Source organism: Eublepharis macularius, chromosome 1 (assembly GCF_028583425.1).
Source record: "Eublepharis macularius isolate TG4126 chromosome 1, MPM_Emac_v1.0, whole genome shotgun sequence".
Taxonomy (NCBI): Eukaryota; Metazoa; Chordata; class Lepidosauria; order Squamata; family Eublepharidae; genus Eublepharis; species Eublepharis macularius.
The window spans coordinates 235,046,507-235,060,042 of NC_072790.1; the positions used below are offsets into that span (position 1 = coordinate 235,046,507).

The 13,536-nt window shown below is 47.1% G+C and overlaps 1 protein-coding gene across 1 annotated transcript in view; it reads left to right on the plus strand.

The window, feature by feature from the left end:
• ATL3 (atlastin GTPase 3) overlaps positions 1 to 11,906 on the plus strand; it is a 41,940-nt gene extending 30,034 nt beyond the window's left edge. Inside the window, exons 10-13 of the mRNA XM_054993504.1 lie at positions 948 to 1,004; positions 3,262 to 3,333; positions 4,804 to 5,235; positions 9,088 to 11,906. Of these exons, the coding sequence (XP_054849479.1) occupies positions 948 to 1,004; positions 3,262 to 3,333; positions 4,804 to 5,235; positions 9,088 to 9,171 (645 nt within the window). The 3' untranslated portion in view covers positions 9,172 to 11,906. The remainder of the gene's footprint in view (positions 1 to 947; positions 1,005 to 3,261; positions 3,334 to 4,803; positions 5,236 to 9,087) is intronic.
• The last annotated feature ends 1,630 nt before the right edge of the window (positions 11,907 to 13,536 follow it).

Consider the following 13,536-nt stretch of genomic DNA (forward strand, 5'->3'; position numbering starts at 1 on the left):
TCTCCGTGGCTGCTCTGGGACCTTGGGAGGGCTGCGTTGCCATGTCGGCATAGATGTTTAAGAAAGTACAAGAATACATATGCTATATAATGTTATTGTTTTAGTTAAGTAAAGCATTTTAAATGATTATCGTTAATTATTACTTTTCTCCTTGCAATAAAGTACAGCAGAAAAGTTGTCCAAATACGAATGATTAACCTATTAAAGTGGAGACAGCTCATCTCACAATGATTTCATAATTATCTGTTTCAAATGGTAAATAACCAAACAATCATTAATTCTTTGATGTAAATGTAAAACTAACCTGAGACGTTAGTGTTCTAAAAATGCAACCTCCTTCTGGGTTGTAAATATTAAGGTTATAACAGCAAGCAAGAGTGAGCCTTTATGTAGAAAACCATGATTTGTATCAAGTCTTACTGACTTGTGATTTAAATCAATTTGATTTAAATCAAATCCACCCTGCTGCGGGTACCTTTGGAGGTCTGACACACATAAAACAGCTGCTGCACAGAATGTCAGGGAGTGAAGACATGAATAACAGTAATAGTATCTCTTCAACATTTTAGGCCGAGTTTCTCTTTAACAGGATGCCTTTTAAAATGAACATATTGTTAAAAAATATTTTCTTGCATTCACACAGCTTACCTTCAGTTACTGTGTGAAGATCTTTATTGCCGTGGCGGCAGTTGTTGCCAAAGCAACCTTTTAAAAATCTGCACAGCCAATCAGAGCTCCTGTAGTCAGCCAGAAGCTCTGCTGGGCAAAAGCCCCACCTGGCCTGCCCACTTTCTAAAAACACTTGACAGGCACCAGAAAAGGTGTCAGCGGGCCCCATGGGGGGGTCACAGTGGAGACCCCTGCAGTAAATCACGGGGGTCACTAGGATTCTAAGCCCTCTTCACCCGTTTTCTTTGCTGACCATGTACCTTTTTTCTCCCTTCCAGGCTTATATTAAGATCTACCAGGGAGAAGACCTGCCTCACCCCAAGTCCATGTTGCAGGTGAGCCTTTGTCTTGAAGATGGGGCATTAAAACTCCCTGGGGGTTGATTGAAAGCCACCCTCTGTCCTTGTGCCTGAAGTAATCCCACCTGTCCCTCTGTTTCTTTACATTCCTCAGTTTCCCTTCTCCTTTGTTTGGGAGGAGGAGGTGTGAGAGTGACGGTGCCTGCCCTGAGGTTTCTTCAGGTTTCAGATTCTTTGATTTGACCTGGCTGGATCTCAAAGGTCTGTTCTTCTAACTGCTGTGTTTTTCTTCCTGGTGCGAAGAGCATTTTGCAAGCAACAAGGGCCTGGGGGAAAGCACAGTTGTTAGCAGAACAGATCCATTGGCTCTAACCCTGTGATGATAACAGCCATCATTCCCCACCCACTTCTTCTTCCCATCCCAGTGGCAGACCAAGGCAGATTTTCCGACCGCGTGTGGATGGTGGGATCTGTTACCAGAACTGCTATCTTAATGGGGGAATTAGCTTGCAGTCTGGATTTGAATTAGTGTGGATCTTAACCAGCTATACTAGAGTCCTTCTTTCAGATCACTCGTGCAATAAAGAGGCAAGACTAATAAAGATAAAACATGTTTTACTAATAGTGTTGCGTATGCCTATAATAACACACACAAACAAGGTACATACAAGAGACCAGGAAATAAAGAGTTGGAAAAATAGAGCCGGTTGCATTAGCAGGAGAGCCCACTTGAGATCGACGGAACTGGGTATACTCACCTGGTCACGGCGTGGAAGAAAGATGTAGCAGCGAAGCGTGGTAGTATCTAGTGCCTGCACTAGACCTGTAGAGAGAGAGGCAGCAGAGGTTCAGGATAGGAATGGCACGCACACCTCATGACCGGGGAGGCCGGCTTAAATACCCCAAAACATACCCTGGGGCAGGTGCCTTTCCCTGTGGTTCTCAAAAGGGGAACAAAGGCTTAATGGCTCTACAACTACCCTTGATGGGCCACTTTAGTGTCTGATTGTAAGACTGTGACACCTCGGGAAGAGGGGACAAAGGAGGAGAAAGGAGTGCCGGGCGGGTTGATTGGATCGGCCAGGAAGCTGGCGTTGTCTTGACGGCATCAGCTCTGGAATGCAGTGGCTGCATTGAGATGCGTCCGTTAAGTGTTCTTGGACAGTCGGCACTTAGCTTCCATTCCGGGGCAGCTTCTGAGATATGCAGAGCGGGGCGAGGTTGGCTGCTGCGGACGTGACCAGCTCGCTTTCACGAAATGGCAGCCTCAAAGTAAACTGTCCAGGCTGGCTCTTTACTGCTCTGGGAACGTGGCTTCTTCCTTGGCACGGCTTGGGCTTGCTAGCAGGTTGCCCAGTGGCGGGGGCAGACTCAGTCACCGGCCTGCAAGGGGCTGTCTGCGGGAACTGACTAGGGGGTGCCTGGCCAGGCTCGAGGAGACTCCCTCCGGCTGGCGCTGTGCTGCTGGCAGCATGGCTCTGGGCCCAGGTGAGATAGGTGCCCAAGGAGGCAGGAAGCAGGCATAGATTGTACAGTCCATTGCAGCAGTGAGAACAGGAAATAGGCATGGGCAATGCTGCCCTGGAACAGAGTCTCTAGTAGATCTTTAAAACAGCAACACAGGAAACTGACACAGTTCGGGGCAGGCCTCATAACAGGAGGAGGAGGGGGTCCTTGGCAACAGATCCAGCTTGCAGAAAGCTACATGGAGCATCATGCTACCTGACTGGGGATAGTACTGCTTTCAATTGAGTGTTAGTGGCCAGACCTCAGGGGATAACTCATTCCCTGGACCTCATTCCCTGGTAGTTAAAGCATCTGGGAAAGAACTGCCCTTCCTAGAGATCTACTGCCCTTCAGTACTGGGCTGAATGGAGCAATGTTCTGGCCTGGTCCTGTAAGCAAGAGCCAGGCTTAGAACACAGGATGTTCAAAGATGGGTGGAGCTGAGACGTCTGGTTTTCTGTCTTCTGTCTCCTCGTTGTGTGCTGTCACAAGAATTAAATCTCTTCCCACTTCTGGTGGTCACCAGACCACAGCATCATTGACGCAGTTGCCAGTTTGGATGTGGGCCAGAATCTGATGCGGGGTGTGGAATTCAGCTGCCTCCAAAATAGCGTTCCTTTTTTAAAATCAAGTTTCTAGGCCTTATGGTTTCCACGGTATGCTGAAAAGTGTGCAGAGATGCTGCTTTGAATAGGGTACACAAAGCTGCAGAACTGGGTGGATGATCTCCAGAGGGGTAGGTGGAACGGATTACACGCTTAGACTTTTTGTTCTTCTCTCCTCCCAGGCCACAGCTGAAGCCAATAACTTGGCTGCCGTTGCTTCAGCCAAGGACATGTATTACACCAACATGGAGAAGGTGAGAGGACAGCAGCAAAGCAGGGCTTGCCTTTTGGGGTGGGTGTGTATGCAGCATCTCCCTTTTTGCAACTGCTATCTCTGACATGCGGGCTGGATTTCCTGTAGTAGAATTCTGAATTCAATTCAAGATGATAGTCCAGAGAGAGGAAGCTAAGTTAACAGAAGACTCTCTCCTCCCCACCAAGTCTTGGATCATCTTCTAAAAAGAGTTGTAAATACTTTAAAGCCACAAACGGTTAACTACTAGTTGGGGAGGGGTTGAGGGCAAGAACTGGCCCAGGAGTTACTTCGACCACCCCACTGTTTGCAATTCCAGCAGTTTCTAAGCCATTTTCACCTTTCCTCAAATTTATTCTTTTTTTACTCTTTACCCAAATACGTTTTGTTTCTTCAAAATGGTGAGATCCCATCATTGTTTTAGGCTAGATATGTTCTTAGTGTTTTACATAGATCACGCTTGCAGTTCCTACTCAGTACTTTTCATTATCATCCACTGTGGCTGAATTTTAATTCTCCACTAGGTTCTGGGAATCCTGTTTCCCCCTCTCTGTTTTTCTTTCCTTGGGTACTCTAAACTACACCCTAGACAAGCCTGCTCCTGCCCATTTCCATCCTGCACCTACCTTTACTTTGGAAGGGTGGTCACACCCAACAGTTCTTATTACTAATGCTTCCATATATCAGTGGACCTTGGGGAACTTTCCCCCTTGGATTCTCTAAAAATCTACAAAGGTCACAGAATATTCATCCTTGCTTTATGCAAAGGCTTCGTTTTTAAGTTAATTGCAGTGTGCTAGCAGCTTTTAAAAAAGAATAATGCCCCACTGGATCAGATCTGTTCGGACATCCTGTTTCCAACAGCGGCCGACTAGGTGCTTCTGGAAAGGCCCAGCATGGATGCTATAACGCTAACCAGTTGTTTTGTCTCCAGCAACTAGTACTCAGAGGTAGACTGCCTGTAAATCTGGAGATCCAGAGGAGTTAGCCGTGTTAGTCTGTAGTAGCAAAATAGAAAAGAGTCCAGTAGCACCTTCAAGACTAACCAACTTTACTGTAGCATAAGCTTTCGAGAACCACCGCTCTCTTCGTCAGCTGCATGATGCATGTAAATCTGGAGGGTCTCTTTAGCTATCGTGGCTGACAGCCACAACTGGCCTCTCCCCTCCATTAATTTCTCTCCCTTCTGAAGCCACCTGCATCTGTGGCTCCTGCTGTATTTTACACAATGTGGCTCCTGCTGTATTTTACACAATGACACACTGTGACTGTCTCCAAATCTGCTGGTGCCTGTTAATTTTCCCCATGGAGTTTTAGCTCCACCTTAGAGAGTTAAAGAGAAGCCATTCTCTTCTGTGCTGCATGCATAATTCTCTATAATACTTTTTATCAGTTCTCCCATTTGTTATCTTTCCTTACACTCGAAGGCTTTAGCTTTTTTTCAATACATCCCTCTCTCCCCCTTCTCCAGCTCTGCGGCGGGGATAAGCCGTACGTCTCTCCAGACCTGCTGGAGGAGAAGCATCGTGTGCAGAGTGCGCTGGCCCTGCAGCACTTCCAGCGCATCAAGAAGATGGGAGGCAAGGAGTTCAGCCAGCGCTACGAGGACGAGCTAGTTCGGGAGATGTCCGCACTCTTCGAGGACTTTGCCAAGCACAACCAGAGCAAGAATATCTTCAACACCTTCCGGACGCCCGCCATCATTTTCGGTGGCATCATCTCCCTCTACCTGAGCTCTGGCTTCACGGGCTACGTTGGGCTGGACATCGTTTCGCAGCTCTGCAACTTCATCGTGGGGCTGCTGCTCATTTCCCTGCTGGCCTGGGGCTACATCCGCTACTCGGGCCAGTACCGCGAACTGGGTGTCATCATCGACACCACGGCTGAGTTTCTGCTGGAAAAGGTGGGTGCCTATGCTGGATGGTTTGTATCTGAGTGGCTTATCTAGAGTGGGTTTGCTCCTATGGTTTGCGGCCAGGTATAGAGGCACAAAAAGAGTAGCATGATATGTGGCCAAAACTTCTGCTCCAAACAGAAAGCTACTGTTGATCATGGGTGACATCTCTGTGGTGAAGCTCTGTCTAGGCTGTGTCATCTCTGTGGTGAAGCCCTGTCTAGGCTGTATCATCTCTGTGATGAAAGCTCATATACTTTGATTTGCAAGTTAGAATGAAAAGTCAGTTCATGTTTACACTGGCAGTGCCAGTAAAAACTGCAGTGACCTCTAGGCTTAATTGCACCTGATGGTATGCAGCTGTAGTGGTATACAAATTCCAAGAGACATAGCTGTGTGAGACTGTTAGAGCAAAACCAGACACATGTCTTTTGGCATGTGAAAGACTTAAAATGCATGTTTGTCTAAAGCATACTTTGCTGTGAATGAGAGCCCATTTCTCTCAGATGCAGTTGCTGAAATGGGCACTAGTCCAAGAAAGCTTGGACTAGCAGAATAAGCATGAATGAATTTTTAAGATGGCTTCCAGACACCTTCTTTTATTGCTTTCAGTATTTATTTATTTATTTACCCCAGTGGGGACCAAAGCAGCTTACACCATTCTCCCCTCCTCTGTTTTATTACCACAACAACCTTGTGAAGTAGGTTAGGTTGTTGTTGTTGTTACTTATTTATTTAATTTATAGCCCGCCTTCCTTGCAAGCAGGCACAGGGTGGGTTACAGCAATAGATAAAAATACAATTAGATAAAAACAATGAAGTCACAAATCTCTCATTGTATCATCCCATTAGTTATAAGCTCAGCAGGCATAAATTCCAATATCCTAGATGGGGCCCCCTTCACCATTCTCTGTGCACCATATAAAAGAAGAAAGGGTGGAGGTGTGAGTTGGTATTCTATAACTACTCATGCATGGGGGGAAGATGGCCATGTGTCCCCCCCCCCCCCCCGCTAGTAGGAGACTGGCAGGGAGGCTACTTAGATGGATCTAATACTGGCCTCAACCATATGCCTGGCGAAACATCTCTGTCTTGCAGGTCCGCCGAAAGGATACAGGATCTTAGCAGGCCCAAGTGTCTTCTGACAGAGAGTTCCACCAGGTTGGGGTCAGGATGGAAAACACTCTGGCTCTGGTCGAGGCCAGGACCGTTTTCACACGTGCCCCGGGAGATTGTGCAAACTCACGGCATGAAGCGTCTTCCTAGCACTACCTCCCGGCACGATCCCCTTTAAGGGCCTGATGACATCAGAAAAAGGGCCATTAAACGGAATAGTGCTGAGAAATTGTGCTAGGAAGACACTTTTATGCCGTGAGTTTCACACGATCTTCCGGGCACCTGGCTGTGTGAAAACGGCCCAGGTTGAGAGTGTATGACTGACTTAAGGTCACTGTGGCTGGCACCACTTTTATGTATGCCTATATTGTGGTGCAGCGAGCAGGGTGGCATGAGGCGAGGAGAAAAGAGAGAGATTTCTGAGGTAAACAGGCTTTCTAAACTTAGGGCTGTCCAAACCGCACACTCTGGTTTGCGCTTTTATGTTTTTGAACTCCCTCAGCTGCCCACAATCAGAAAAAGGGGAGACACAAACTTTACTTAACTGGCAGCATGTAAGCTTTGTGTTCCTTAAACGTAAAGGAAGCACCGCGGTGCTTCCTTTTACCTGTGGAAGCACCGAGTTATTACTGACCCATGGGGGGACGTTGCATCATGATGTTTTCTTGGCAGAAGCGTTCTTATTTGTGACCCTACATGAATAATGTGAAGTAAATATAACCTTCACGCAACTGTTTTGAATTGACAGACGAGATGTAGATAGAACTGAACAACATGCATTTAACTCAGTATAGGTTTAGTGTGGAATAATCAGAAAGTACAGGTTACATGTTTTCTTCCCTGTGGATTAACCAAACTCAAACACTGAGGGGAGAATGAATTCCTTCTTCTCCAGATAGGGTCCCTTGGCATTTAAGGTCCAGTGTAGCCTTTTCACCACAGCTTAAAGGCTTACACTCAGGTTCCAGGTGGCTCTTTCACCTCACAGAGTTCCTGGTCATAGAACCTGTACACAAAAAACTAGAATTGATGGGTCCTCCACAGAGGCCTTGTTTATTTCAGTTAAAACAAATTTCCTTTCCTAACCTGACCCCAAATCCTCACTAAAAGCTGAAATAAAAAGCCTGACTAAGCTTAGGCGATTATCCAAAGCCACCAAAATCCCTCTCTGAGGAAAGGCATATGGTGATGGAGGCAGGCGAGCTGTTCAAATTGTCTAAATAGCCTCCTACCATAGGAAGGGTGTGTGTCCACCCGACTCTGTATCCATCTGAAACCAGCCACCCTGTCCCATGGGCAGTGCAATACATGTGTGGCTGTTTTTAGTACTGTATTGTTGTTTGCTGATTTTATATTTGCTGCTGCTGCTATTATTGTATATTTTATATGTTGTGATTTATATGTTGCAGGGACTCAGAACGGACCACAATATGTAATTAAATAACACATAAATAAATAAATAAATAAATAAATAATCTCTTATCCCTTCTTAAACAGAGGCTGGCTCACCCCTCCCAACTGCTCCAGAGGCTCTGATTGGCTATCTATCACTGGGATTTACATAAGGCTTAAATCACCAGGATTGGTTCAGAGCCTTGGAGAGTAGGTGGGACTTGCCGGTTGATTGCCACAATCACCCAGCAAGCTTCCATGGCAGAATGGGGATTCGAAACCGGGCCTCCTAGTTCCTAGTATGACATTTAAACCACTACGCTGTGGTGGATCTCTCTCCACCATATATCTAATGTTATACTTGGCTCTGGAGTGTGGATTTAAAAATCCATACAATATAACAACACTACTACTACTACTACTACTACTACTACTACTACTACTACTACTACTACTACTACTACTTAATTTATATACCGCCCTTCAGGATGACTTAACACCCACTCAGAGCGTATGTAGTATGTTATTATTATCCCCACAACAAAACACCCTGTGAGGTGGGTAGGGTGAGAGAGCTCCGAGAAGCTGTGACTGACCCAAGGTCACCCAGCTGGCTTCAAGTGGAGGAGTGAGGAATCAAACCTGGTTCTCCAGATTAGAGTCCAGTGCTCTTAACCACTACACCAAACTGGCACCAAACTGGGGCAAGTGTACTGAAAGAGGGCAGGGGAATGCTTCTACAAACCTGAGATTTTCTAGCAGATTTTTAGAAAAATTTTTTTAAAAATCAAATTATCCTCTCCCCATCCCAAAACAGATGTCTCTGCACATAGTACAACTGGGAGACACAAAGTTAAATAAGCTGTCCTGAATATCAGATGATCTCAGTGGCAACCTGGCTTGAGGTGGCTTGGAATGAAATGTGTGACAGGCACACTTTTAGCCCCAAGCGCAGCCCACCCATCACCTGGCCGCTTATCACAGCAGTGACTAGCCAAGGAAACAATTCTGGGGTGTCCCCTCCCCTGCATGTCCTCTTAGGTCCCCTGTGTCCAATCTAGAAAGATGCTTGAGACCAACTTTGCTAGACTTGGCCAGACCTTTGAGCAGATCTAGCAGGGCTTTTACGAAATTCTTCCTTGTGAGGATCTCTGGCATGTCACCAATTTGGGAGAATTTGCCGTACCATCTGGCATGCACAGAAGGACTGTGATGTTGGGTCAGGATTCTCAATGATGCTTTTGGGGTGTTTTTGTTTCTTGCATAATAGTGAATAACTATTTATGTTTAATTTGTGTTGGTTTTAATAATCTCCTTACCGCACATCTCTTTCCTTTGTCTTCTCCCTTCCAGGCAACATCCCGTGCAAGTAGTTCCACTCAGTTAGCAGAAGCCAGCACGTCCGGGACAAGTGCCAATGACAAGAAAATCCAGTAAGGTCTTAATGCAAGAGGTCCAAACTCCGGGCTGAGGGCAACGGTCTTGTTACTGCCTGCGGATCCAGGCATGGCTTTGTAGGCTTCCTTGAGAGTACCTCCGAGCCATCCCTTGGCTCTGGATATTTTCTCTTTTTTCATTTTTTTAAAAAGAGCCCTTTCCTGTTTATTTTGCTTTCTGCACTTTAACAAAGGAAAAAAATTGCAGCTTTAAAGTTCGTTCTGTACCAATTAGTGCCTTCCTCGGGATGGGTTGGGGGAGGAAAAAAACCGGCATGCTGATCTCTTATTCCTTCAACCGCCTGCTTTTTAAAAACCCTTTCTGGACGCTCGTCGATGAGAGATGGTTGCCGTGTAGCCTCCACCTCGCCGGACGGCAAGCTCCCCCTTTGGTATGTTCCGCCCGATGAAGAAGACAGCTCAGGAATCCGAAGAGTGCTCTGGGCCAAAAGAAAACAAAAAAAAGAACCATGCATTCCTTGGAACCCCTCCCCCTTTGTGCCTTTTTTTTGTGGACAGCACCTTGCACCTCTGGTCATGGAGTGAAACTCATGACTGGCCACTGCCTTAGAAGTCCACCTCCAGAAGCTTGTGTTTGTGGGAGAGAAGACCAAATATGTCGAAACCCTCCTTGCCCTCTTAGCTGATTTCCTCAGATTGCTCCGGACTGCAGTTCCTCCCCCCTGCCTCCAGTTTGGTTTTTGTTCAGTTTCATTCCCTTTAAGGGCCTATGGCTCGCTTTGGGCAGTGACCCCCGGGCTGTCCTTCCTCAGATCCTATTCCTGCTTGTACTATAGACACAGGGGCTCTTCGGGCTTCTCTGGGTGGGAGCCAGCTAGATGGACGGTAAACACCAGTGTGGTGGTGTAACTGCTCAGTCTTCTGTCCTCCTGTGCATGTTGTGATTCAGGAACGTGGGGCTGTCTACAGAGTTTGTGACCCACTGGCCACTTACAGTGGCTCACTGGGAGTTTGTTACACCTCTTCTTTTGGCCTCCTGGGACTGGGTGGTGTTGGAGGATTGTCCAGTGACTGGGAGACCGTGGATCCAGACAATATTTTCCCGCTTAGGGAAGGGCAGGTGTTAATTTCTTCCGGTTCCTCCTTCCAGCTGCAGGCCTCTGATTTGCCCCTCATGCTATTCCTGAGGATTCCCTGTCCCCCGGGATCCACACGGGATCAGTAGGGAAGTTCTCTTCTGCCGATGGAAGCCTTTGCCTTCGGTCTGCAGAAGATTTAATCTTAATCTAACCTGTTGGGTGTGGTTGGCCAGAATTTATGAGGCCTGCACTAGATTCATTAGCTAAGTAAAACCAACTTTTCCAAGAGGGTCTTGGCAGCTGAGGAGAGACCGTGGAGATTATCCACCTAGGTAAACAGCCAAGGAGGCTGACCTTGGGGCATATTTTCCCTAGAGCCTCTTCGGTTGCCTACAGTACTTGAAACATTCCACTTTCAGCCTGTTTCAGCCCCTTCTGCAGTCAGCCCTGAAACTCCCATGACTGTTAGATTCTCTAATCTGTAAACGAATAAGGAGGCTTGATTTTTGAGGAATGCCAAGACGGCCATTGTTTCTCATGTTGGGTCCAGCATTCTCCCATCCGAGTATTTTTGTTCTTTTTCTACCAAAGTCTTTTTTCTACCCGAGTCTTTCTTCTCCAGGTTTAGTGCCACGGCTTCTCCTGATAGCTTTATAAAGTCCAGGGGGAGGGGCTCCTTTTTTGGCCTTGCTCCTTAGCAACCTCCCTCTCCCTCTGCAGCCAAACAGCAGCCCTTTTCTCCAGATGTAAGCACAAGCCTTAACCTTCACTCTGCTTCTATACCAGTCGGTTTAAGAGGTATCTGTGTGTTCACATGGGGCGACTGGACGGTCCTTTCGCTCTGCTTTGGCAGCATCTCTCTCTTGGACCCTGCTTCTGTTCCCCAGTACATGTAATTTTGTGGTAGAGTTCTAGATAGCACCTTTCCAGTGGGTTTTTTTGTGTTAATGGCTATTGGGGTGTTTTCCAGAAGCCGCCAGTTCCTCTGGCTGTGGAGGGGAGAGGTGGTGGATCTCGCCTGTTCAAAGGGTTTTTTTTGAGATAACATTCCACTTAATTTTACTGCATGCTAAAGGCTGAGAACCGCCTGCCTCTGCCACACCTGCCTCTTTTGAAAGCCGTGCAAACTGTAGGATGTGGGGCTTGTCCCTCCCCGCCTCCTTTACATCCATGTTTTGTGCAAAGCAAGCCTGCATAGGCCATTAGGTGCTAAAGTCCATATTCTTTCTCTCCCCCTGTCTTTTCCCCCCTGTATATACTGTGTTCTGTAGCTGCATTGCCCATCTGTTTTGAAAGTGGTTGGAAGCACAAGTTGGTTTGGAAAAGGAAGAGTCAAGGGGTGCCTTTTGTATAAATAGGCTCTTCGAAGAACCGGAGGGGCCTTCAGCTCAAATCAGGGACTGGCCATTTTTTCAAGGTGTTTTAAAAATAATTGTTGGGCTGGGAAAACTGTGTCCCTGTAACGTTTTTCTATAGCCAAGGGTTGCATTCTAGCTCTAGCTCTCCTTACATTGCCAAGAGCTCTTCTTTCTGTGTGTAAGAAGCTTCCTGTCCGGCTCCATTCACTATGCGTTAAACTTTGGCTGGGGACCAGTGCTGCAGGGTGTAGTTGCCAAACTGTATTTATAAAGCGCAGACAAAAAAAAAATTGCATTCCACTTTGCAACAGCAAGAAATAAAGACCAAGATACCGAAATTGTGGCTGGTTTGAAGTGTCTGCGTGTTTTTTTTTTCCCTTTGGTTTTTGCTGGGGAAGGGGGGGTATTGGGGAGGGGTTGTGGATCAGTGGGAGAGCATCTGTCTGACATGCAGAAGGTTCCAGGTTTAATCCCCGGTTAAAGGGATTGCAGGCAGGGCCTTTTTTCAGCTGGAACACGGTGGAACGGAGTTCCAGCACCTCTTGAAAATGGTCACATGGCCTGTGGCCCCGCCCCCTGATCTCCAGACGGAGGGGAGTTTAGATTGCCCTCCGCGCCACTCCAGCGGAGGGCAATCTAAACTCCCCTCTGTCTGGAGATCGGGGCGGGGCCACAGGCCATGTGACCATTTTCGCCCAGGGCAATTTAAACTTTAAAAAACAACCCCCTTGTTCCAGCTGACCCAAAGTGACGTCATTGTGCGGTCCTGAGTTCCACCACTGAGTTCCCCACCTCTTTTCCCAGGAAAAAAAGCCCTGATCGCAGGTGATGAGAAAGACCCAAGACCCCGGAGAGCTGCTGCCAATCGGAGTAGACAGTACCGACCTTGATGGACTGATGGTCCGATTCAGTATAAGGCAGCTTGATATGTTTGCGTGGGGCTGAGAATCTTTCATGGTGAAAGGGGTGATTTGCTGTTCCAAGGAGTGGGCTCTAGGGACTGTGCTCCCGCGTAATAGCATATCAGTAGCTCCCTTGCAAGCAAAGTTGGCTCTGTAGCCCCATTCCTTGCTTTTAAAACTGCATATTTACATCCCGCTCCTGTATGACTCCCTTCCCACCAAGAGGCGGACTTGCTCCATCCTTCCTTAGCCTGTACCTAGGAGGTGGGGCTGTGGCTCAGCGGCAGAGCATCTGCTTGGCAGGCAAAATGTCCCAGGTTCAATCTCTGCTATCTCCACTTAAAAAGTTCAGGTAATCGGTGATGTGAGAGATCGTTACCTGAGATCTTGGAGAGGTGCTGCCAGTTGGGGTAGACAGACAATTCTCACCTTGAGAGACCAACAATCTGACTCATTAGAAAGCAACTTTGTGTATTCTTGTGTGTAAAGTGCTATCAAGTCACAGCCAATTTATGGCAATCCTGCAGGGTTTTCCTAGGAAGAGACATATGGAGGTGGTTTTCCATTGCCTGCCTGTGTAGCAACCGAGACTTCCTCGGTGGCCTCCCATCTGGGTATTAACCAGGAAACTGCTTAGTTCCTGAGAGCTGACGAGATCGGGCTAGCCTGGGCCGTCCAGGTCAGGGCTCATGTATTCCCGATCTGCAGAAAAGAACTCATAAACCATCCTTATTCTCTGCCCAAACCAGCTTGCTGGGACTACCTCATTAACTATGCCCATTTAGCTCCGTCCTATTTTTTCATAACTGCACCCGTCTTCTGGAAGGACCTATAAGTAAAGCAGACAAGCTGAGCTCATTTATCTGTCTGAACTGTAGATGGAATGTGCTCTACTTGAATGGACAGGGGAGGCTGGTGGCAGAATGACAATGGGAGAATTGCAGCACCTATGCAGTAAGAGTCCAGGTAACGGTAGGTTGTCCAAAGGAGCATGAAGGATGACTTTCCACAGCCCTGCTTGCCGCACCATGGAAAGGCATTTTTTAAAAAAATTACATATATATAT